The 26,868-nt window shown below is 31.8% G+C and overlaps 2 protein-coding genes across 5 annotated transcripts; both read right to left on the bottom strand.

Annotated features, from left to right (window-relative positions):
* Window positions 1-4,503: 4,503 nt before the first annotated feature.
* On the bottom strand, window positions 4,504-13,784 carry LOC115876566 (C-type lectin 37Db-like). Of its 4 annotated transcripts, XM_030892377.1 has the most exons (5): window positions 13,662-13,784; window positions 11,513-11,569; window positions 5,892-5,957; window positions 5,423-5,605; window positions 4,504-4,858 (listed from the first exon to the last, which is right to left on the bottom strand). In XM_030892377.1, the coding sequence occupies exons 1-5, from the start codon at window positions 13,750-13,752 to the stop codon at window positions 4,611-4,613; spliced, it is 645 nt and encodes a 214-aa protein (XP_030748237.1). In that variant the 5' UTR covers window positions 13,753-13,784; the 3' UTR covers window positions 4,504-4,610. The 4 variants fall into 4 exon arrangements, with proteins under 4 accessions (XP_030748237.1, XP_030748239.1, XP_030748240.1 ...); XM_030892379.1 differs by lacking the exon at window positions 11,513-11,569; XM_030892380.1 differs by lacking the exon at window positions 5,892-5,957.
* An 8,974-nt stretch (window positions 13,785-22,758) lies between these two features.
* On the bottom strand, window positions 22,759-25,852 carry LOC115876567 (perlucin-like). The gene is made up of 3 exons (XM_030892382.1): window positions 25,479-25,852; window positions 23,391-23,573; window positions 22,759-23,191 (listed from the first exon to the last, which is right to left on the bottom strand). Exons 1-3 carry the CDS (start codon window positions 25,567-25,569, stop codon window positions 22,938-22,940), a joined length of 528 nt encoding a protein of 175 aa, XP_030748242.1. The 5' UTR covers window positions 25,570-25,852; the 3' UTR covers window positions 22,759-22,937.
* Window positions 25,853-26,868: the final 1,016 nt, after the last annotated feature.

Here is a 26,868-nt window from a genome sequence, read left to right on the forward strand (position 1 = left end):
CTTAGAGATTTAGTTGCGCATTTCGAAGAATCCAGCATATTGTCTATATACGTTTTACTTAGTAAACATTGGGCTTTCATACAGTAAAATAAAATACTGCGAATTTTTGCGATTTTGCTGATAAAATGAGAAAAACATTCTTGGTTTCCTCTAATTTGCCAATCAGTGATATACTAATGCGAGGTGTAAACCGCGATGGCATTGTTGTGTACAAAGCTTTTTTTAGAATCGACGAATTATCCTTTATTTTGTTCATATTATTTCCTCTTTAATTGAAAATAGCAATAATTTATATAAGGTCTACATAAAAAAATTTCGATCAACTATCAGTGTCAAATACCCCACTGTGGCGCTCATGAGTTTTCTTTGCGAAAAAAAAGGCGTACTTAAACTGCCGTTAAACGGTAGCTTACTAAAATGCCGTTAATAGGTATGACGTCGTTGATGTGACGCACTTGACGGCTTTATGAAATATAGGCATTTTATAAGGACTAACCAACGCTATCCACCCCACCAAATAACCAACTTAACCAACGCAACTAACTTCGACACTGATAAAAAATATAAAAAACAAATATAAATTAGTAAAAATCAACCAACCCCACCAAATAACCAACTAACCAATGAATTAACACCCTCCAAATAACCACGCTAACCAACCCGCCAAATAACTAAACCAATCCAACCAAAAAGTGTGAAACCAATGCAATAAGATCACGCTATAAGCAAAAAAAATATAAAAAAGTCTTGGACGGCGTGAGATTTGAACCACAGACCATCCGCTTACGAAACGAATATTTTTATCAGGGTTTTTTTCGACTTCAAGTTTGTTAGAGCGTTTTTAGATGGAGCGGAATGTCCGCGCGGAGCGTCCGCCTGTTTTTTTCAAGATAGCCGTCGACGAACTCATCCGGACGAAGCATACGCGACCCATGTGAAATTGTTCATATATAAACTAATGGTACAAGCTGGAAGCCGCGGACGCTCCGCTCCATCTGAAAGCGCTCCAGAACTAATTTTTGTTGTATCGATTTAGAAAAGTTTATATAGCAGTAAACTGTAAGGAACCTGCCAATATGTAGTATTTTCTTCTTATGTTCTGGATGAAACTGCTTCTTTTAATGTTGAGATACTTCTACTGCATTCCAAGGGCGTAGATAAGGGAGGGGTACTGGGGGACAGTACCCCCCCCTGACGCTTGACGAGATACGAGAATTGAAATAGTCATTGACTATGAAAGGATTTTTTTTAATTAATATCCGACATATAAGAACACTTTGTATGCTTTTAATTATGTTGATTTATCGTTCATAATATGTTTGACCTAATTAAAAGCACACAAAGTGTTCTTAATGGCCAGGACAGATTAGTGGGGTTAACTATAATTAATATCCATAAAGATATTGAAATAAATGTTGATGCTGTTATTGATAGGTTTTCCAAACAGCGTACTAGAAAACTTGATTTTGTTTTGTAGTTTTATTTATAGTTTATAGTTTTTATAGTTTTTTTGATAGTTTAGAGTTTTTATTTATAGTTTATAGAAAATTAACTAATAAACGTCATTGTTTCATTTTGTTTCTGTTATTTACAAATCTATATTTTAATTTTTGTGTTATGTTTTTATATCTTTTTGAAGACAGAAAAATCGCCGTCGTTTTAGTTCGACAAAAAAATTCCGAGTGTGATTTTTTTTGCAACTTAATCATAGTACCACCCCCATAGCATACACCTATCTACGCCCCTGCTGCCTTCCTGCCTTTTTAAACGGTTTTATTTAGCTCGACCCGTACGGTATTTATTTATTTGTTTGGGTCAAAATTAGAAATTGAAATTTAAGTACCTTCCTGTTGTCAGATTGATCAGAAATTTGGTACACACCTTTAGTTCCGATGACAATACAATATAGTAATATCAATAACATTGTAAATCTAAGATGGCCGCCGGTACAAAATGGCGGATTTCATATTTTTCCACAACCCCCTCAATATGGGTATCAAATGAAAGGGCTACACTAGTAGAATACTGTGATTATGACAAAATTTAAAATCCAAGATGGACGTCGTTACAAAATGGTGTATTAGGTGAGGTGATGAGTAGTCGTGACCAGAACAGTTGTGTCCAAGATTGTGTGACGTTAGAAGGACAGATAAAAAAAATAGGTGATTAGATGTACAGCTGGTTCCAATAAAATTGAATACGATTTAAAACATATTTTTATTATTTCGGGCAGTATATTCTATGATACCCGTCCTCCATTTCTCTACTCGTGTCATGCTGACATTCTGAAAAGTTAATTTGCCACTTTGTCAAAAGCAAAGTTGTTTTATTCAATGTCACAATAACCTTAACATGCCAAAATACTTGACACATAAATATACACTGCTCAAATATTCGAAAAAAATGTGTAAAGAGTCGTATTCATTTTTTTTGGAACCAGCTGTACCTACGTAGTTAGCGGTAGCTTTACCACCCAAGTTAAGGTAATAGGTTAAAACGTGCTGAGGACTGTATGGCATTAGGGTGGCTAAAAATGTAATGTCGCAAGCGTTTTCCCCTCAAGATTGGGCGCTTCTTGTTGTATATTATAGCCTTGTCCCTCTACTGAACCTCTGGGGGGTCGACCGTTAAAATGTCCATTACTCGTGGGAACAACATGGAAACAATAAATAAAAAACAAACAAAAATAAAAACAAACTGCTACACAACGAAAAAGAAGGCTCGAAAAGGCGAAAGAAAAGTATAGAACGAAACGTGCAAAAGAAAGTGAAAATGAAACCTATAGTCGACTACAGAAACGAAGAGAACGGTTAGCAACAGAAACACCTGAGCAACATAATGCCAGGTTAATAGCACAACGTGAGAGACAAAGGCAGCTGGTAGAGTCAGAAACACCTGAGCGTCATGAGTGGCTAGCATCACAACGTGACAGACAGAGAGAGTTGTTAGCGGCAGAAACACCTGAGCGTCATGAGTCTAGGCTGGCATCACAACGAGAGAGATAAAGAGAGTTGTTAGCGTCAGAAACACCTGAGCGTCATGAGTCTAGGCTAGCATCAGAACGCGACAGACAGAGAGAGTTGTTAGCGTCAGAAACACCTGAGCGTCAGATTGTAATAAATTATCAGGTTAAAAACCATGTAATAATGATGCACTAAATGAATTAAATAGAATGAGGAATACTCGGTAGGCATTTCCGTTAAATACTAAAAACTAGAAAATAAAAAATCGGTAAAAAAACTTTTAAGTTAAACGGTTTTATCTTATGTGCACTGAAAACTAGAAAATAATAATAACAATTAGGTATTTTGAACTTCTAGTTCAGAAATATTTTAGTACTAGGCAGAATAGCTTTTAGGCATATTAGACTAAAATAAAAACGTGGGGCCCATTAACTATTGCTGTAATATTTTCTTCTATACTAAGTGTGGATTGCATCGACATTATCTACCAAAGTATAAAGATATGCTTTGCCATAGGTAGGATTTCAGAGGGGCCCCACGTTTTTATTTTAGTCTAATATGCCTAAAAGCTATTCTGCCTAGTACTAAAATATTTCTGAACTAGTAGTTCAAAATACCTAATTGTTATTATTATTTTCTAGTTTTCAGTGCACATAAGATAAAACCGTTTAACTTAAAAGTTTTTTTACCGATTTTTTATTTATAATAAATAACTTACACTTTATCTTAAATACTTTGTACTTTATTTTTAGGAAACTTTTACAATTAGTTTTACAAGTAAATATAGAAATTGCCGAATATAACTGTCAAGAATGTATCGAAAATAAAAGAGACTGTCGAAAGTAAAGAGAGTATGTTTGGTAAGGCTACATCTTGGAAGAGTGTTTTAGAGTAAGCGAGCCTCTGAATGAAACGAATTAAATCTCTGGAGTGTTCTCCTTCAGTTTCTTAAATACGGTCTCCGACTTCCCAATAGCCAGAGGCGTACAATATACTTTTTAATATTTTTAGGGTAAAGTTCACTAAGGTGTCGATTCTTCAAGAAAAAGATAACTAATCTCCAGACTTTACAATGTTTGTGTATAGAAACGGACATGACTAACAAAGCTATATTATTACAATAGGGACTTTCGACTAATAATAATTAAAAGGTCATTTATGACTAAAAGAGTTTGGTCCGACGGTTATTTGCTTTTAAGGGTAATGAATGTTTTTATAAGCCCTTGATAGTGGGAAAAACTTGGTACAGTATAATTTTAACAGTGGCGTAACTTAAAACCGAGAGAATTTTCCTAAAACTAATATCATGATCTAATTAATATAGGCAGGGATACAACAAAACTTTTTCTAGTTATTAGATTATATACAGGGTTCTCAAAAAATATGATGGGAATTACGTTAAAAAAATACAAAAATCTCCTTTTTCAAATGAAAACCTTTATTTTTGATCTTTTTGTTTTATTCCATGTCAAAAATAAAGACACTATAGATTTTTAATGATTTATTATTACTATTACAATAATTTTAGGCTGAGCTGGAAACAAATTAAAAATTAATCTCATATTCTTTTATGAAAATAAGCAAACTCATTTTAATTATATATAGGATAACTGTAAAAGTTTTGTAGTAATATCTACAAGGCGTTTACTAACAGCAGGGACGTGGAGATTGACATATATACTTCAGTTCAGTTTCGGGGGCATAGTCATTCCAGGCGGGTTTCTTGCCAACCAGGCCAACGCCAATACAGAACTCTTTTTTGCCGGCGTTGTCGGGCTGGTCCTTTCCCCAATTTGTGTATATGATTTTCTGACCGGTAGAGGCCCAGTAAAATTCCAGCGTTTCAGGATACGCTAAACTGTTTCCCGACAACCAATATCCTTCTTTCCATCCCTCTAAAAAAATTAAAATAAATAGTAAAATTATTTTTTTTAATTAAGTCCGTTATCTCATTTATTTCGAGGTTTACAAAAAAATGTTAAATACAAAAGTTATAGGGAAGGTTAAGATACGTATTTTAAAATTATTATAGAATATACAGGGTGCTTCAGAAAAGTGTGGCGAATTTAACATATGTTTTTTTAAATGTAACACCCTATTTTTTATTTTATTTTTAGATTCTGCGTAAAGTTCCCTAACTTTTTTATATATAATGTTATATACCTAAAAATAATAGTTTTTGTAATATTTAAATTTGTTTAAACAAATGTTAGATTGCAGTGTGGTAAAAAATTGTCAGTGATGCCATTGTTTCTGAAGTTGGAGAATTAAAATTTGTAGGATAATTTTATAGATATATAGAAAAAGACGTATGTAAAGATATTTTAGTTAGATGCTATAGGGTATTCAAAATATATTTATAAATATCAACTACTAAAAATTAAGAAATTTCAAATTTTTTAAACGGTACACCCTATATATTGTATAACACATAGAATCAAAAAGCATAGTTAACTAACCTTTTATATCGTCTTTATCCAAAACCTCGTTCAACAGATCAGTTTCAGCTTCGCTTTCCACCGTTGCCAGTTCTAATCCAGCAGAAACGCAATAAAGAAATGCTTTGAACCAATTAGCCTTGTCAGGGGAAACGTAGTACTTTTTGTCAACTTTTTCCTTCGATTTAGAGCTTTTGCTTGATGCTAAAAAGAGTTAAATTTGTTTACGTATAAATAATGTCTATAGTTGTGCGGCATATTCAAAAATTGAAAAAGATTTATGTATTTCGCCATTAAAACAGAAAACTTAAAAAACTGAAATATTTATTTTAGTAAAAAGGTTACTTATTTCAGAATCTAACTTTTCAATAGCTGTTTACTCGTTCACAAATTTGTTGTAACAATTAATATAAATCTTAGTAACCTTTTTGCTTGTACCTCATGGGTAATTAAATATTTTTCTAAGATTTCTGTTTTAGTGGCGAAATACCTAGCTTTTTCGAAAAGTTGTCAGTAGTATCGGTATCAGTAGACTCTTCTTTGGAAGGCTCCAGCACTGAAATAATCAAAATTACTGTTTTTTTCTATACAAACCTGTTCTAAAGTATTCGCCACATAGAGAAAATTACTTATTTATGGATCTAATATTGGAAATGTTACTTTGTTAATTGAGAATTTAATTGAATAAGAAATTATTAACATCGTTATTATCTACAAGCGCAAAAATATACTTTTTTTTATTGTTGTAGTCATTAAGTAATTATTGATACTCTATTATATATCTATATATATATACAGGGCTGTTCACCACATACGACACGGAGTATTGTAGCTAAACGATGAGATTTTTACAAATTGTAAGTTTTTGCTGTTCGTTGAAGGACTATTAGAGCTACAATTTAAAAATATTTTTACAAGATACATAGTGTCCCAAATAAATAAAAAATATCAAAGTTGTATTTTTTTAAATGGAACACCCTTTATATTATTACATTTTTAGTTTCTACGATTAAAATAAAGGTAAATTTGATTAAGGTTTATTATACTTAAACTTTACCGTTTTTGAAATATTTTCAATTTTGTGAAATTGTAGTCAAAATTTTAAAGCTTCATTTCTCCAAGGGTATCAATGTTTTTAATACTAAATATTTAATGAAGTTTATTTATTGATCAGTTATTGTGTTGCAATAATAAAAATAATAGTACCTTATACACAGTGTCTAAAAATTTATTTTAAATAATTATTAGCTTCAAACGGCAATAACTTCTTTAATTTAAATGGAATGCCCTATATATTTTAGGAGAATCAGATGCACAATTAAATTGTCTATCAAATTGTATTATACCATTTTTTACCTATCCCTTCAAGTTTTCGTAGAAAATGCATTTTCTTCTAAATTAGACCTCATTTATCAATATATCTATGGAATATTGACATTTTAGATTGTTTTTAAAGCAACAAATGTACAAAATGTACAGACTAGTAATATTATCGTTTTTAGCAAAACGATAATATTACTAGCCCATTTGTATGCAAAAAGAAAACTATTTAAATCTTTATAAAAGGGTATACCATTAATTAAATATAACACCATTATTTCCGCCCATATACTAATTAATGACATACTTAATTGTGTTCGCTAATAAATTATTATAAATAAATGTGGATTTTTGAGTCAGAAATCAATATAATAATAAGTTATCAAATTAAAGCCTTTGTTGTTATAAATAAGCATTTATTAAAAAATGAAATATCATTTTTAAGATGTTACTTTTTATCACACTGTCTAATGCCCATACAAAATTCAGTTTTTTAGTATTTGGAGCAATTATTATTAATCAACGCAAACAGTCAGTTAATGTAGTTTGAATACTGGAATCATATTAATTGGTCCTCTTTAACAAATATTTAAACAGTTTTTTTTTTATTTTTTAATGAAATAAACGAATTATATGGCCAATATTAGTATCTGTACTCTTTAAAAATTTGGTACATCTTTAAAAATAATCTAAAATGTCAATAGTCCATGGGTATATTGATAAATAAGTTCTAAATTACAAGAAAATGCATTTCCTACGGAAACTTAAAGAGAAAGGTAAAAAATGGTATAATATAATTTGATAGACAATTAAATTGTGCATCTGATTCTTGTAAAATATACAGGGTGTTCCATTTAAATTAAACAAGTTATTGCCGTTTGAAGCTAATAATTATTTAAAATAAATTTTTAGACACTCTGTATAAGGTAGTATTATTTTTATTATTGCAACACAATAACTGATCAGTAAATAAACTACAGTAAATATTTAGTATTAAAAACTTTGATACCTTTGGAGAAATGAAGCCTTAAAATTTTTACTGCAATTTCAAAAAAATTGAAAATATTTCAAAAACGGTAAAGTTTAAGTATAATAAATCTTAATCAAATTTACCTTTATTTTAATCGTAGAAACTAAAAATGTAATAATATACAGGGTGTTCCATTTAAAAAAATACAACTTTGATATTTTTTACTTATTTGGGACACTCTGTATCTTGTAAAATTATTTTTAAATTGTACCTCTAATAGTCCTTCATCGAACCCAAAACTTACAATTTGTAAAAATCTCATCGTTTAGCTACAATACTCCGTGTCGTATGTGGTGAACAACCCTGTATATATATAATTTAATGAACCCAGGTGAAATTTATAACAATATTATTATGTATAAAATATAAGAAATATTAATATTTTTAAATTTCTTGCAATATGTACTGTTGATTTTGTATTGGTTTGGTGCATTTCACTTGATTTCAACAAATTCCGACCGCAGCGCACTCTACGGCAGAAATCAGAAATTATCAATATACAGGGTGTCATTGAAATAGTGTAAAAAAAAATCGGTGGGTGATAGTACACCTAAAAATAGTAAAAAAAGTTCCTATAAGTATAGGACGGAAAATGCATATTAAGGGAGTTAGGGGCACTGAAAGGGTGAATTTAAAAAACAGTTGTTATTAAATTGTAGGCTTAAAAAACGAGATAAGACTTCGAAAAAAAATCCTCTGCCATAAATTTTGACCCTAATTCAAATGGTGAAACTGAAAAATTATTTGGAAAAGCGAAAAGGGTAGTTTTTCCAAGGGTAGAGGGTTGTTTCGTGAATAACTTTTTTGAGGTTATTTTTTTTGCAACGTGGGTTCATTTTTTGAAAACTACATACTTTTTCCTACAAAAAAGGTACTCTTGTAGCACAGCGCCCAGAGAGATGGTTTTCGAGAAAATTGAAGGCAAAGAGTTTGCTCTGATGGGTTGCTAACTGGTTAATCAACCTAAACTTATGAAAGTTATGGCGGTTCAAAAGTAACCAAGTAGTTATCAAATAATTAATTGAAAAATCAAAACTTCATGATTTTTAAAACATCTTATTGCTTTAAAAAACGAAATAATCCACTAGATTTCTACTTCTGGGGCCACTTGAAAGCTTTGGTACTCAGTGCCGATTAATACTGAAGAGCAACTACGGCAACACATTATCAAATTGGCATTATTGACTGTTCCAATCAAATTTGGACAACACCAAGGATATTTCACAAGGTACACAGATCTTGGAGAAGATCAGATGTCTGCATTAAAATGAATGGTGGTCACTTTGAACATTTACTATGAATGAATTAAGGAATGCATTATTTTAATTTATTATATTATTATATTAAAAATTTTAAAAGGGAAATCGTAACGACCCGCTTGTTATAGAGGCCTAAGCATTAACAGTTCGGTCAGCGACTTTTTGGAAAGGTGCTACAGGGTAGGCTCAGGGACAGTATTGGTGACAAATCTCGGAAGACCAAAGCGGATTCACACCGGGGAAATCTTTCACAGATAACCTTTTTGTCCTGCAGCAGGTGATGGAAAAAAAGATAGCAGTAGATCAAGAAGTCCATCTAGCATTTATTGATTTGGAGAAAGCGTACGACTCTATTCCCCGCAGCAAGATATGGGAAGTATTGAATATCTTAGAAGTAGATAGACCTTTGCTTAAGATAATAAAATAGCTATATAAAGAAAATGAATCGTACGTTAAGATAGGACACAGGCTATCTAATCCAATTAACACCACAAAAGGGTTGCGACAAGGATGCAGCTTATCTCCTCTGATCTTCAACGCTTACGTCGAATTAGCCCTTAGGGAATGGAAGACGAAATATCAAGGTATGGGAATACCCATTGGGGACAACACACTATTTACCCTGAGCTTTGCAGACGATCAGGTCGTGATTGCGCAGGACTCATACGATCTAGAGTTCATGACTAAGAGGCTTTATCAAGTATACAACAAATGGGGACTTCAGGTTAGTCTAAAGAAGACCGAATACTTAGCTGTCAATTCCAACACTTGTTTTGAAGTCTTCATTAATGATAACGTCCAGATTCAACAAGTAGACAAATTTAAATACCTGGGTGCTACTATCAACAACGAGGGTTTGGGCAAAGAAGAAATACAAACCCGAATTCAGAAGAGCAAACAAGTTATTGGATGTCTTAACAGCCTCTGGTGGGACCGAAACTTATCTGCAACAACTAAAAGAGACTTGGAAGAACATTGGTGGAGTCAGTTCTTTGCTATGGCTCAGAGCTGTGGACTCTGAGTGCAGACGCGAAGCGCAAAATCCAAGTTGTTGAAATGGACTACCTTAGAAGAAGTGCAGGTATATCTAGGATGGAAAAAAAAGACAAACATCGAGGTCAGGCGTATCATGAATGCATCGGAGGAGACAGTACTGGATCGAATCGAAAAATCCAGCTTAAAATGGTTTGGACATGTTCTGCGTATGCCGGAGAACAGGTGGCCAAAAAGAGTTTTTCAATGGGCTCCCCAGGGCAGAAGAAAGAGAGGTAGACCTAGAAAATCCTGGAACGGAACGGTTACGGAAGCAATGGAAGCTCGTAACCTAGAAGCTGATGACGCTCTAAATCGAGATGTGTGGCGTAGGGTAACGGGAAGGCAGCAATAGGCTGTAGTTGGAAATGAGTATTAAATACTTAAACCAAATCCCATATATATATATATATATATATATATATTATTTTAATAAGGAATTTTGGTAATTGGTTTATTTCGTTTTTAAAGCAATAAGATGTTTTAAAAATCATGAAATTTTGATTTTCCAATTAAAGTGCGTCTGCTGGATCTGTGTCTATGAAAGGAATGCGGACAAAAAACATTTAAATAAACAGCAATATATTTTATTCGTCGACTTGACGAGTACGTCACCACAAATCGCTCCGCCCACTCATTTTATTGGCTACTTGCAAATTTGTCGAATTTTTATTGATGGGACGCGTTCTCTAATTTTTTACGAAAAACATCGAGAAAATATCGTTTCCCCGATCACGGATACCCCGTAGCTACAGAACGGACAGACGTACTGTAATTATTTAATAACTACTTGGTTACTTTTGAACCGCCATAACTTTCATAAGTTTATGTTGATTAACCAGTTGGCAACCCATCAGAGCAAACTCTTTGTCTTCAATTTTCTCGAAAACCATCGCTCTGGGCGATGTAGAACAAGAGTACCTTTTTTGTAGGAAAAAGTATGTAGTTTTCAAAAAATGAACCCACGTTGCAAAAAAAATAACCTCAAAAAAGTTATTCGCGAAATAACCCCCTACCCTGGCAAAGACTACCCTTTTCGCTTTCCCAAATAATTTTTTAGTATTACCATTTGATTTAGGGTCATAATTTATGGCAGAGAATTTTTTTTTTCGAAATTTTAACTCGTTTTTTAAGCCTGCAATTTCAAAACAACCGTTTTTTAAATTCACCCTTTCAGTGCCCCTAACTCCCTTAATATGCATTTTCCACCCTATACTTATAGGAACTTTCTTTACTATTTTTAGGAGTACTATCACCCCCTGATTTTTTTTACACCATTTCAATGACACCCTTAATACTAATTTTTTCGTTTACTCGCCGCTTAAACCCGCGTAGCCTATACATTTTCTTAAGCACATCATATAGAGAAAATTTATGTTTAACGTAAATCTTATAGTAACCTTTTTAGTTTTATTTAATTAGATAACTAAATATTTTTAAAGGTTTTTTTATATTTCAGTGGCGAAATACCTAGTTTTCTGAGTAAGTTATCTGACTGAGTTGACTCTTCTGTGGAAATCTCCAACACTGAAAAAATCAAAATTCTTTTTATACAAATTTGTTCAAGAGTATTTACCACATATACAGTACGTCTGCTGGATCTGTGTCTATGAAAGGAATGCGGACAAAAAACATTTAAATAAACAGCAATATATTTTATACGTCGACTTGACGAGTACGTCACCGCAAATCGCTCCGCCCACTCATTTTATTGGCTACTTACAAATTTGTCGAATTTTTATTGATGGGACGCGTCGTCTAATTTTTTACAAAAAACATCGAGAGAATATCGTTTCCCCTCTCACGGATACCCCGTAGCTACAGAACGGACAGACGTACTGTAGAAAAAATGTTACTTAGCGTGCAAACTGTTATTGTACTGATTGAAAATTGAATTTTAGGAAGTCATTAGCTTTGTTCGGGTTCTTGTTATTACCGATTCTGAAACGTCCTAGAACTCTGCAGCGCATGCGCAAATGAAATAATGTCTTCATATTTCCTTCTGCGCATACGCATCACAGTCCTAGGACGGTTCAGAATCGGTAATAAGAGAAACCCGAAGTCAGCTATTACTTCCACACGATTTGCAATTAAAATTTTGATTTATACAGGGTGGCGCCTCTCACACGCCGCGGAGCTTTCAAGGAGAACGACAGTTTCTAGAGCACTTTTTAAAAATATAGAGAGTTCTACAGGGTGTCCCCAAAAAAAGTTACATATCAAAGTTGTGTTTTTTGTAATGGAACACCCTATATATTAATTGATTTTCGGATTCTGGGAGAAAAATAAAGGTGAGTTTTATAAGAGAAGTATATGACTAAAATGTCAGATTTTTGACATATTTAACATTTTCAAGAAATAAGGAACCATTTTTTAAATTGCAATAAAAACTACCTGAATTGGAATTTACCCGGTATAACCTAATATGTAGTTAAATTAACTATTGTACTTTAAATCAAATTAAAACTTGATCCAAAAAGTTATACAGGGTGAGACGAAATTAATATTGAACATTGGTCACCTTCAAAAGTATGGCACTCTTTTATTTTAAATGGAACACCCAGTATATTATTCCGGTGTTCAATGGAGAATTCATGTCTGTTCAAAATACTATTAAGGTTGCCTACCCCTCAAACGAAGATTTTCCTAGATATTTTCATTTAGATGATTGGATCTGAGTAGATCTTTATTATTTGTTAAAATCTAGGTGGCTATGATATGTCTGACGTTACTTCAACATAGCTGTCTAATCAGTCCAACTTTAACAGCTAGTTATCATTTTGTGTCAGTTAAAACAAAAAAAAATCTCAGAAATTTGCCGAAAATGCAAACTTATCCTACATCAGAGAGAATTGATATGATTCTATTAGTTAAAAACGTTTAAACAAAAAAACAAGTTTAAACGTGTATCTTTTTATTACTGTTGAGTATTTTACTCTACAATTTTTTATTTTTTGTTAAATTAACAAAAGGTATATCACAGCCACAACCTAGATTTTTTCAAATAATAAAGATCTACTGACGCAAGATCATAAAAATTAAAATATCTAGGAAAATCTTAGTTTGAGGGATAGGCAACCTTAATAATATTTTGAGGATATATAAATTCCCCATTGAACACTGAAACAATATACTGGGTGTTCCATTAAAAATAAAGGAGTAACTTGCTTTTAAAAGTGATTAATGTTCCATATTAATTTTGTCTCGCCCTGTATAACTTTTAGGGCCAAATTTCAATTCAGGCTATACAAGGTCAACTAAAATTTAGGTAGCTGTTATCGAAATTTCAACAAAATAACAAAAATAACTTTTAATTGGCTGCATTAAACGGCCTACACAATCTTGATATTAACAAATTATTTTTTTGGTTTTTCAAATTAACATATTATTAGTTTTTACCATACGTACTTTTTCCATATGTGGCAAATATTATTGAATACCCTGTATAAATTTTTGACTATGAGGGAGGCATACTTTATAAAGGGTTAACTATTTGTTTGTTTTTTAGATAAATTTGTATATTTTGATAAAATATATTATATGTATACTAATAAATAAAATAATAATATTCTCAGTTTCTTATTAATAAGCAAAGGTATTATTGATTTTTTCAACTTACCAGATTGTGGGATTGCTGAACCATATATCGTTTCACACAATATCAAAGCTAAGAAGCTAACAAATGCAATTTTTCTTATAATCAACGTCATATTCGCTTGATGTCGCTATATTTCTGAAATACCTATACATTTCATGTTGTATATATATAATTTCTGGATTTGTACAGTACAGGACTACAGTGAAAATATAATATAAACAAAATTATTAACTTGAATAACGTTGAGACTGAGAAAATAATATTTAAATATATATAACAAGGGTTTCTTTAAGAAAAAAAATGTTATCTTAACTCTGTCTCGATATACAATTACTTAAAATCATCGCTGTAAAATATCTTTTACTTGGGTCCTGATAAAACCACTGCTCCTTTTATTTTTAATTCTTTGCAGTTTTAATGAGCAACATCTCTTGATTTCTGGTTAGGGACTTTTTCCTTATATGGTACACTCTTCGTTAGATATTATAATTTGCTTGGCTGATGGTACGACTTCCAGTTGAGATAAAAAGTAGAATATGTCCAGTTTATGGCAAGAACTTCAGTTTTCTCATACATTAATACTAGGTACTATTTTTATTATTACCTATGATCATAGGTGTAGTTTGTTAAGAATTATAGTGGGGTTGTTAAAATGAATTTATAAAAATTTGATTTAAAAATATTGTTTTAATTATTTGATATTTTGTATGATCGTAGGGGGACAAGGTAGGTATTTTAGGATTTACTGAAGCTTGGCAGAATAACATAAGGGCATTGGCGTAACTGCAGGGGTGCTGAGGGGTGCCCCCACAGGTACTGCTCGGCACCCCCCAGAGAAATCTTGAATTTTGACTGAACAATGACTCTTGGCTAAATATTAATTTGCTTGTCATCTACTAAAAGTAATTTTTTCCATTTTTATTTAGTTAATATTATTAAGCAAGAGGATGACGAAATAAATATAGAACATCAGAATAAAGAGGTACTCCCACCGAATTAAGAAAGTGTACAGGGTGGGTTAAATTCGACGCGTTTAAATGGAAACACCATTTTCTATAGGAGATAGACAAAAACTAATTGTAAGAGTCTTGTTTTCCGTTAAAAAATTGTTTATATTAAATTGTGTTATTTTAAGAAATAATATTTTATTTGAATCTCTAATTGACTTTTCTTGACCGCATGTATAAAATGTCGTTTCCTAGACGATGCGGTTTGCATTGTTGATGACTATTTTGACTAACGTCGCCATTTATTAAAAAAATATTAAATTCAGATTATAATTGTGTAGAAAATATTTCTGGGACTGAATAGAAGGAATGAAGTATTATACAGGTGAGTGTATTTTGTTCACTCACGGGCATTACTGGGATTTGTATGAGGGTAGTTATTATTATTAAGTTAACAGTTATTGAGCTTTAGTAGTAGATAGAGAAGGGTATTTTAATATTACTTTTGTGTGTGTGTGTGTGTGTTTTATAGTAGACAAGTATTTATCAAAGGGCATTTTAATATAGTTTAGTTAAAAGATAGATGTTTATCAAAGAGTGTTTTAGCGTTATTTATTATAGATACGTAATGGACAGCTATTTATCAAAGAGTATTTTAGTAATATTTATTGGGTGTGATTTATAATACCTGGCAAATTATCAAATGGTATTTAGTATTATTATTTTGGAGTGTTTTATATTTTTACGTATGACTCAAATTGTTTAACAACAATAATAAGCTATGTCGCTTTGTGGCCATCCCTTTTGAGCGTGGGAAAGACGCCTTGTCGCTTAGCTGCGGAACAACAATATTAAGCCATGTCGCTTTGTGGCCATCCCTTTTGTGCGTGGGAAAGACGCCTTGTCGCTTAGCTGCGGAACAACAATATTAAGCTATGTCGCTTTGTGGCCATCCCTTTTGTGCGTGGGAAAGATGCCTTGTCGCTTAGCTGCGGAACAACAATATTATGCTATGTCGCTTTGTGGCCATCCCTTTTGTGCGTGGGAAAGACGCCTTGTCGCTTAGCTGCGGAACAACAATATTAAGCTATGTCGCTTTGTGGCCATCCCTTTTGTGTGTGGGAAAGACGCCTTGTCGCTTAGCTGCGGAACAACAATATTATGCTATGTCGCTTTGTGGCCATCCCTTTTGTGCGTGGGAAAGACGCCTTGTCGCTTAGCTGCGGAACAACAATATTAAGCTATGTCGCTTTGTGGCCATCCCTTTTGTGTGTGGGAAAGACGCCTTGTCGCTTAGCTGCGGAACAACAATATTATGCTATGTCGCTTTGTGGCCATCCCTTTTGTGCGTGGGAAAGACGCTTTGTCGCTTAGCTGCGGAACAACAATATTATCCTATGTCGCTTTGTGGCCATCCCTTTTGTGCGTGGGAAAGACGCTTTGTCGCTTAGCTGCGGAACAACAATATTAAGCTATGTCGCTTTGTGGCCATCGCTTTTGTGTGTATGAAAGACGCCTTGTCGCTTAGCTGCGGAACAACAATATTATGCTATGTCGCTTTGTGGCCATCCCTTTTGTGTGTAGGAAAGACGCCTTGTCGCTTAGCTAGGAAACAACAAAAATATTTAACTATTTTATATACTCGATTATGGTGATGTGATCATGTGTATTTTCCAGTGATGCTCAAGTAAATTTTATTTTTATAGATTGCAAATTGCGTGATCAGAGAGTGAGTGTTTACACAAGAGTTTGAGTACACTAGTTCGATTACACAAGTGTCCCGGCATCTAAGGTGAGTTTAGCTTCTTTTGTTTATGTTGTTTGAATATTAAATTGATATTAACACCTTTCATATATTATGCTACATAAAAAAAAAAATATTTTTCTTACTCGCTCTTACATAATATCGGTGTCTGGAGCTCAATTTTTGTCAAAAACATGATGGTGAAAACCGCATATCGATATCTGTTACCGCTTCGGAGTTACGGGGTGTTTTTAAAAAATATGCATTTTTAACAAATCGCTGTTTGTTAAAACTTTTTTGCTATGGAAAATTTTGTATTTTTATGAAAACATTTCCAAAGCACCTTTTTACGTAGAATTTAATGGTTTAAGTATAATTTTTTTAAAATTAATAATTTAAGAATTATCAACAGAAAATTTGATTTTTTATATGGGAGATCCTGTATATTTTTAATTTATTAAAAATAATTTAAAATTACCTTTCTAAAAATATAACATACTTGACATTTTGCTCGATTCCTCTTCGAGATATAGAGTATATAAAAATTCGCCCGCTTTAAATAAGTAGGCTTTGAACGGCACCGGCTGTAATACAAAAAAATTCTAGCTCTGAACATCAATTAAAACGAAAATAATATTTGCTATGAGAGATGCGGAATTTTATAACAATTTAAAATATATTTAACCAACATCAACACATTTAAACTATATCTAATAACAATAAAAATAAATAGCAAACCAAGACATGATATTTTGCTACAGGTGTTCGACATATCGACCGTCTTCTGTTATGGACAGTCATTAACTCAGTGGGGGTGAAAGATACCCTCTCATAACTGCTAAGTATTTCTAATTCTTGTCTAGATTATACGGAAGAATACGGAACCTTTATTCTTCCGCAAATATATCCATAGGATTAGATCCATGAGCACTAAGTCAGGCGGCCTCGACGGCCAGCGGCTGGGATCTTGGTTAGCTATTCAATTATTCTTGAAATTGGCTGCAAAAATTTGCTGATAACTTCAGCGTTCAGAGGCGGCGGAAAAATATGTTTTCGAGTTCCATTAAGGGCATATCATCAACAAGGGGTCCAAAGCCTACTAGTTAAAAGTGGCGAACTTTTAAAAATTCTGTATTTCGAAGAGGATTATAACAAAATATCAAGTGTGCTATATTTTTGGAAAGGTAATCTTAAATTCTTTTTAGTTAATTAAAAATATAGAGGGTGTCCCAAATAAAAAATCAATTTTTCTGTTGATAACTCTTAAATTATTAATTTAAAAAAATATACTTAAACCATTAAATTCTACGTAAAAAGGTGCTTTGGAAATGTTTTCATAGAAATACAATTTTTTTTTTACCAGAATTTAAAGAATGACAAAAGTCCCTGTTTTTTTCAATATGTTAGGCGGCTTTGGTGATTATTGTGAACTATGAGATATGCAGCCTCAATGAGAGAATGAACGGACGTATACAGGTAGTCATAGCAGCCAAGGGAGGCAATACCAAGTATTAGGGTATTTTTTACAAGTCTTTAACATTTTTCCTAATTTAGTATAGATTATCCAATGCAGCGTAATATGACGTTACGCCAATAGTCACCAAAACCATCTCGTCATATTAAAAAAATATATCAAAAAGTAATATTAACTGAAAAAATTGTAAATTGATCGTGATCAGTTCATTTCGCTCTTAAAAATTAACCAAAGCATGTATTGAAATGAACAAAATGCAAAATGCTCAGGAAACATGGTTCTGACCGTAAAAGGTGAAAAAACAAGCCCTCGATTAACTCTGTATAATATGCTAAAGTTTATAAAAAAAAACTTAGTTTTCGAATTAAAGTTAAAATAATTATATACAGTTTGCTAAAAAATCATGAAAATAGGACTAAAAGTAACAAAAATATAACACTTTAAATTTGAGCAAAAATTTCTCCGTTGCGTTTCTTTGCATCTGAGTGTATAAGTCTAACATATATTAATAATTAAAAATTAGGTTATGAAATTGATTCTAAAATCAGTTCAAAAGCCATTCTAATGCGCATTTAGTTTTGGTATAGGAACAGAATTGTCCAAGTCGACGCACGCGTACAAATCCTATGTTGGCAATCCCGATCACCGTTCTAGCCAGGTGGATGACACTTCTTATGGGAGAACTGGCAATGGTTGAAAACTTGACTAGAAGCGATTTTCTAGGAATCTTCCTTACCGATAAATTATTGACAAGAGTGACAGATAAAACCTTGACGTTCTTTCCGTATTCCAGTTCATCTCTTTTTCTTTCTAAAGTGTGCGTTGAAAGGAGACAAAAACAATTTTTGGTGACCCATAATTTGTTATTCAAATACCACTTTTCTCCTTGTCGGGTCGTTGACGTTGACTTGTCGCCATTTTATTTCTTTTGTTTACACGCTGCATTTTGCTTTGCAAATTTAATACATAAATTATTTAGGCAAATATAGGTTTTTAATAAAACTCCTCGGACTAACGTGTAGGTAAGTGTTGATAATTTTTTTTTCATCTTAACATGCTCATTGTCGTTCTCCTGATTTTAGGTGACAGAAAAGGATCATCAAATCAAATTGAATTTTATATTTTCCTTCCTATTTATCCTTCCTAAATATCAACGAGATGAGCCATCGGAAGAAAGGGACCATAGTACAAAACAGAAAGGTGATCTTTTTTCTTTCCACTTCGGATATTGAAATTATTATATACTGTAGTCGTGTTCGGCATTATGCTCTGAGAAATATAGATAAACAAAGAACAACAGATATAAAGCATCCCAGAGGAAAAGAGAGGCAATACCTGTATGTACTCTCTCTGATATTTGTGAAAGTTACAGCAAAGTATTGTTGTAAATGTCATCTTTTTGATCGACCTGAAAACTTCGAGCAAAAAGATGACACTTTCAACAATACCCTGACAGATATCAGAGACGATACAGGTTTTTCCTCTCTTTTCCCCTGGAATACTTTTAATTTATTATTCTTTGTTTATCTAGATTTCTCAGAGCACTATGAACGAACTCAGCTTGTATGTTTGAAATAATCGTCCAGTTGGCTTAAAAATGATGATCGAAGACATTTCCCATATAATTTTACTTTCAAAATTATGATATATCTTTTATTTCTAAGCCATCTATGACGCCATTTTTTTCAGTTTTGTTATAATTAATTTTGTCTCTTGATCTACTTGTAACATTATTCTTTTAATTTTATTAATTTATTGTGGTGAAATTAATTTCTGTTGTATATTTGATATTGATATTAAACATATTTTTAAAAAATGGTGTATTTTTTGTGTTTTTGTGTATGTCATAATTAAAAATAAACGAAGAAATAAATTTTTTTATTTTTTTTAAACTTCCCGCCATGCGTGACAATTTAGTCCGTAGTTCCTACAAGCGAAATTGGGGGCGCTAGTAGCAGTAGACTTGTCAACAGTGTCAAATTTAAACGTCAATTTCACTTTCCAATATTTAGCAAGGCGCTCGCACTTCTTCTTGTGTATGTGTTTTGTGGTTCTAGCTATATTAAACGCCACGAATGTTTGGGAGTGATTCGTCACTTGATGAAGTTAGAATCGACACGCTCGCTATCATTTTTACATTAAAAACGTACATTTTTACCGCAGACGTAGGTTTTTAAAGGCCCGGTCTAATCATTTGCCTGCGCTCCTCCTACTTATTCTAAAATGTTAGCGTGATTGACAAAGACGATACTATATCGCGTTTCTTTGATTGATTCGTTTTTGTGCGTTAGTCCATTGGTGTGCTTGCAGTGCGACCAATGGGGCATTCCAGTTTATATTTATAACCAAATATATGTTTTGACAAGACTTTGACAGTTAAACCAACAAATTACAACAGATTATATCTTGATTATTATATAACTTGAAACACCACGGCACTGGGATTAAGTTTTATGTGACCTTGAACAGATTAGTTCACATCTTTGAATAAGAAGACTAAGGAAGGAGCATATCAAAAATCTTAGGTACACCGCGATGGGCCTCAAATATGGCCGACTTAAATTCCGGTTTATCAGTGTCGTTCTAATTTTATTTAAAAAATGTAAAACTATGATGTAGGGTAGACGTGGGGTAGACTCAATAATTTGTTGTTTTATTTTATGTTGTGAATAAATGTTGGTAGTTATTAAAATTGTTATAAAAATATATAATTCTAATAAAAATAGATAAGTTATAATAAGTATTTATTAACACAAACATCCGATACGCTACTGAAGCAGGGAAGTCAAATTAACGTATCTAAATTCTTTGACATCTAATCTTTGACAAGTAATAAATAAAAGCTAAAAATGCAAGAAAAATATATAATTTAGTTAATTTAAGTGAATTTCATAAATGATCGGTTAACTACACGTATGTATATTATATAGTCACTTACTAGCGAAAAGTTGTTCCATTATTTCACTCAATTTTTGCCGAGATCTACCGCACGCTACAGAACCAACTATTTTAGGGCCTTTTTCGATAAATCGCGATAGTGTCACTGTTAATTTAAGTTCTACCACAATTTCCATCTAGATTTACTACCTTTATACAACTATCAGTAGTAGAATAAATAATAAATAACATAAAATAAGCTCCGTAAAGACTGACAAATCCACAAAATTTCAAATCAAATTCAAATGTGTCAAATGAATCGTCAAACAGAACTGTCAAGGATCCCCACCCTAGAGAGCTTTTATGGTGGCTTTTCCGCCCACCATGCATGAATACATGGATAGCATTATGCTCCTTCCTTAGTCTTCTTATTTAAAGGTTGAAACAAACCTAATAACTAAGCCAGGGGCGGGAAATGGGCGGGAAAGTGAAATAGCAAAAGCGGTTCCACCGTTTCCATGGAAATCTCAAATAAAATAGTTCCAGCCCTAGTCACTAGGTGGTAGTGCAATTAATTTTTAGGTTAAGAAGTTGCTACTAGTTATTGCCAGATGGCGTTAAATCAGAATTTTTTTGTAGTTTCCATAGTTTCCAACGCCATTGTCATATTATTGTCAAATTCTCAAAAAATATTGTCGTTGTCATAGCGCCAATTATAATATTATCCATAAAACATCCCCCTTTAGAACTTTTTCTTTAATGGCCATAAGCGGGAGTAAAAGCCTAACCGCCCGAACAAACACTAGAGGCGCCACCGGTCATCAAATGGTGTAAAAATTGCGAAAATTTAATCTTCTAATTTTGACACAAGGGGTCGGGCTTAACTTTTTCAATTTTAATTCAATATTCATTGTTTTCAAACTATATTATTAGACTTTGTTGTATTTTGTGAATGTATAAATGTTTTCTAAGTATACAGTTGCATTATAGTAATTTAAATTATATTACATATATATTTAAGATTCAAATATTATGACATATATGTCAGTTGCCGTCTAAAATGTCATCTTGATAACAAAAAGTTAGTTAGGAGTTATTGTAAAGGTTATTGTCAAAAGTAGTTAAAATCATGTTAAAATATTAAAATTTACAAGTTATAATTAGATATTTTATATTATTTCAACAACAAACACATAATAGTACACCGTAATGTTGATATGCAGGTTCAAAACAAAAAGTGCCGTTATATTTTTCAGTTTTCGTTGTCAGCCGCGGAAATTTCAGTGATTTTAGTGTTGTCGGATATTTTTATTTGTGAAATAGAAATATTGCGTTTGGATTGCAAAACTAAAAGTGGAAGTTTTATTGCAATGTAAGTAAGCGTTTGTCCATTTTATATTTTACTTTTTTCATACCTACGACAAATATACATATATTGAAATTTTATAATTCGTTTTATTTAAAAAATGTTAGAAAACAAGCTTGTAATCCTGTAATTGACATAATTGCTATGTAATATATTACTTTACAATTAAAAAAATGTAAATTTAAAAAATATATTAAAATATATACAGGCATTAATTGAAATTTTTTGAGTGCGAACAAACACGAGAGGCGCTTTATTATTTACTTTCATTTCTTAACATGACAGACGAAGTTCTAAAGGGGGATGTTTTGTGATATTATCAAATAAATGATTATAAAAACGTTTTTCAAACTGTAATTTGTTATATGTGTTTTAATTATACAATTCCTTTTGTTTGTGGCCCTAAAAATATAATGTAAGTCTTTTATTTTTGCCATCATTTAAGTACCTATTTATATTTATACCATTTACAAAACTTTGGGCGTATTACGTTGGTCTTGTTTTATTATAATAAACGATGCTTAAATATTTCACTTATAAATAAAAACTTTAAATAATAAATAATATTTCACATGTTTGGCCTTAATTTTATTTAATAATTGTATAAATTATACTTTTAAATCTTATTTTTTACATATCACAACGATACTTGTTATTGTATTGTTGAATTTGTGTAAAAAATAAGATTTAATAATCAAATTTAATTATTTTAGAGTAAAATTTAATAAATACGTTCATTTAAAAAGCCCGCGCTTCGATCAATTTAAAACAAGCCCTACTCAATAGATGGCGCCACTTCTGTAGGACCATTTTTCAGTATGGCAGAGTCCATTCTTTTTCTAGCTAGGTATATTCTTTGAACTAAGCTAATAACACATTATTTAAAATGCTAATTATTACAGCAGGAACGTTTCGTTTGACAAATGTATTTCATGACATTCTTGCACTCGTTGTCGCCCCAGACGATTTTATTTTTAATAAGCGCAGCTGCCACGCAGAACTGCTCCTTTTTCGCGTTGTCAGGTTCAGATTTCGCCCAGTTGGTGTAGATCATTTTTTGTCCTGTCGAAGTCCAGTAAAACTCCAGGGTTTCGGGATAGGCCAGACTCGATCCGGACAACCAATAGCCATTTTTCCACCCCTCTGAAAAACGACAGAAAAGTCTAAGTTTATTTGTACCGGATGTCCCACTAACAATAGCTCTTGGCTGTATCTCGAAAAGTAATAGCCGTGGAATATGTGCGGAAACAAATATTTATAACAAAAATAGTACTCAAAAGTTTAGACTTTTTATTTATTTAAATTTAATCATTCATTAATAATAAATTGTACTTATACAAACCTTTTAATTTGTCTTCATGTTCTAATGTTTTATTTAAAACAGCTGTTTCGGATTCGTTTTCGACTGTGGCCAACTCCATTCCAGCAGAAGTGCAAAAAAGCAAAGCTTGAAAAAAGTTGCCTTTGTCTGGAGATACGTAATACATTTTGCCAATATCCTCTGAGTTGTAATCATCATCAGAGTCTGAAAATATCATATTTATTAAAAATATTTCGTTTCAATAATATAAAAGTATATTATGTGGTATAAACATTTTATAATTATTATTGTATTAGTGTATTCTAGAATTTTTATTTTGAGTTAGTGAAATAAAAAAAGTGGGGTTCCATTTGAAAAAAAAATATTTATGATCATTTTTTAATCGCTCAATTCCATGACAGCTAGGGCCAATATTATAATAATATGACATTCGAACAATTTAATTTTGAAATAGATAGCCACATTCTAATGTCTTCTCTTTGAGTCACAGTGACTGTGTAATCACTAAATTTGACGTTTAGGGTAAACAAATTTAGGCAGTTTTTTTCGCCCAAAATTTTTAAATATTATTTTTTTCAAAAACGGTTAATGTTTAAGAGTGTTCAATATCCAAATTCATAAAATTTTACAGAGAACATCAATAAAATGAAAAATATACGAAATAATAATATACATGTACTGATTTCTTTCGAAAATCTACATCTATGAAACTACGAACTCTTCTTGGATACAAACAGTACATTGTGAGACAGGAAATTGCAGAGAGAAACAAGCCCTATAACATAGGATACAACATTTTAATGAACAGTGCTTTCCATAAAATTAATAAAATGAAAAATATATGAAATAATAATATACATGTACTGATTTCTTTCGAAAATCGACATCTGTATGAAACTATGATGGGTTCTAAACTATGATGAACAACCTGGACACAAACGGTACATTGTGAGACAGGAAATTGTAGAGAGAAACAAGCCCTATAACATAGGATACGACATTTTAATGAACAGTGCTTTCCATAAAATCAATAAAATGAAAAATATAGGAAATAATATAAAAGTACTGATTTCTTTCGAAAATCGACATCTATGAAACTATGAACCCTTCTTGGACACAAACGGTACATTGTGAGACAGGAAATTGTAGAGAGAAACAAGCCCTATAACATAGGATACAACATTTTAATGAACAGTGCTTTCCATAAAATTAATAAAATGAAAACTATACGAAATAATATACATGTACTGATTTCTTTCGAAAATCGACATCTATGAAACTATGAACCCTTCTTGGACACAAACGGTACATTGTGAGACAGGAAATTGTAGAGAGAAACAAGCCCTATAACATAGGATACAACATTTTAATGAACAGTGCTTTCCATAAAATTAATAAAATGAAAACTATACGAAATAATATACATGTACTGATTTCTTTCGAAAATCGACATCTATGAAACTATGATCCCTTCCCGGACACAAACGGTACATTGTGAGACAGGAAATTGTAGAGAGAAACAAGCCCTATAACATAGGATACAACATTTTAATAAACAGTGCTTTCCATAAAATCAATAAAATGAAAAATATAGGAAATAATATACAAGTACTGATTTCTTTCGAAAATCGACATCTATGAAACTATGAACCCTTCCTGGACACAAACGATAACATACTTGTAATAAAAATTAGGGGTACCCATTTAAAATAAGAAAGTTGCTGTTAACTTCCGCTATTTACGGAAGTGTTGCCATATTGAAAATATTTTTAATCGATAGATCTCGTTGTGAAACAATGATGTGCAAAAAAATTCCGATCTAGATATTGTAGTTCTCCAGAAACTTCTAATGCACGCTCTGCCTGGGTCACCCTGTATAAAGGATGTGCGATTTGCAGTAGGAAATAGAAATATATAATTTTAGTTCACTCTGTGTATATCAAGAAATATTGAGTATTTTAGTATGGGGGGTTAGTTTGAAGAAGACGTTATTATTTAAATGCGCTTTTTCTGAATAATGGGTCATCTAGTATTTTTTTTCAAAATTAATGTGTCAGAAATTTAACTTATTTTAAATTTTACTAATTACTAAAAAGAAATTCTACATACCACGTGATGATATATGAGAACCATATACATTTTGACATAGCGCCAAAACTAAGAAACCAGCAACTGTGTTACTTTTGAAACCGGACGTCATATTTGCTACAATATGTCACTAGATTACTCGAGGAATAACGATTTTCCTATTTATATAATTTCTACCTTGATCATCGAACCAGTATAGGACTCAGGAAGAACATATCGTTTTCATAAATATAGTTGTTAACCGTTGAACACTATGTTTTTAGATTAAAGATGATTTTAAATTTCGTTTATTTCTTTTAAAAAGAAAGTTTTACACATATGATTTAATTTTTCTTTAGAGATAAAAAAATCATTTAACTCTCAAATCATTAAAAAATGTATGCAGGCATCTCCATCATACTTTAAAAAAATAATAAAAAAATAAATAAAATGTAATATACCAAATACCATGTGAATGCGATGAATTTTACATTGGTGAAACATCTAGACTCCCCCTTAACTGTTCGAATTAAAGAACATAAATATTATTATTTAAGAAAGAGAGATTTTCACAAATCTAATATTTGTCAGTATTCATGGGACACAGGGCACAGAATAAATTTTAATAACGCCAAAATCATAATGAAAAAAGCGATAGCCTCTAAAAGAAAAAGAAAAGAGACTTTTTTAATACAATCTAATAAAAATAAATAATAAATGTATTGCTCATGCATCTGTAGATGTTAGTAATGTATGGCAATCGCTTCTTTGATTTTAAAGAGCATACCATAAATAAACATAACATACGTAAAAATTAAAAATAACCATACAGAAAGTTTGGGGCTTTTTGGTTTTACCTTATTAAGTAATTGTTAATTTTGAAGTAGTCATTTTAACAGAACGTCAACGGTTTTTGTAGACGTATCTGTTTTAAAAAGCTCGAATAGTTGAATTTAAATATTTTAAATACTTTTTTTCTTTATTCTTTGTATATTTTTTGCTTCCGACGACTGAAAGAGATAAACTTTCCGAAACGTTAAGCATTGTTTTGTTCGTTAGGCAAATTTGTATATCTGTAAACCTAATTTCTGACAAGTAGTTTCCGTTTGGGATTAACGCTGAAGTGTTTACAAAAAATAACTATTTTATTTTGTAGATTTTCTTGCATTGGCGAAATACCCATATAGGATTTTTTTGGAGAAATACAGGGGTATCGCAATGGGTCCAAGGCCTCCGATTGAGGGAATTTAATAAGGAATTATCAAAATGCTTCAAATGTCTATTTGGTTTGTGTGATTAATTTGGTGCTTATTTTTAAAAAGATGTTTTGTGTTTTTTGAAAAAATCGAAGTAGCAATAGCCATAGATTAATATCTCTCTCAGATAGTTTAATAGATATTTACGATACAAGTGAGTTAAGAAGCATCATTAA

This window comes from Sitophilus oryzae, unplaced genomic scaffold, assembly GCF_002938485.1.
Source record: "Sitophilus oryzae breed Bouriz unplaced genomic scaffold, Soryzae_2.0 scaffold_1436_pilon_pilon, whole genome shotgun sequence".
Classification (NCBI taxonomy): Eukaryota; Metazoa; Arthropoda; class Insecta; order Coleoptera; family Curculionidae; genus Sitophilus; species Sitophilus oryzae.

Coding starts and splice junctions, on each gene's coding strand:
- LOC115876566 (XM_030892377.1), bottom strand. CDS start 13,752: ATGACGTTGATTATAAGAAAAATTGCATTTGTTAGCTTCTTAGCTTTG. Junction 11,570..13,661: donor TTCAGCAATCCCACAATCTG/GTAAGTTGAAAA, acceptor TGATTTTTTCAG/TGTTGGAGATTTCCACAGAA. Junction 4,859..5,422: donor GGATAAAGACGATATAAAAG/GTTAGTTAACTA, acceptor TAATTTTTTTAG/AGGGATGGAAAGAAGGATAT.
- LOC115876567 (XM_030892382.1), bottom strand. CDS start 25,569: ATGACGTCCGGTTTCAAAAGTAACACAGTTGCTGGTTTCTTAGTTTTG. Junction 23,574..25,478: donor TTCTCATATATCATCACGTG/GTATGTAGAATT, acceptor TGATATTTTCAG/ACTCTGATGATGATTACAAC. Junction 23,192..23,390: donor ACATGAAGACAAATTAAAAG/GTTTGTATAAGT, acceptor GTCGTTTTTCAG/AGGGGTGGAAAAATGGCTAT.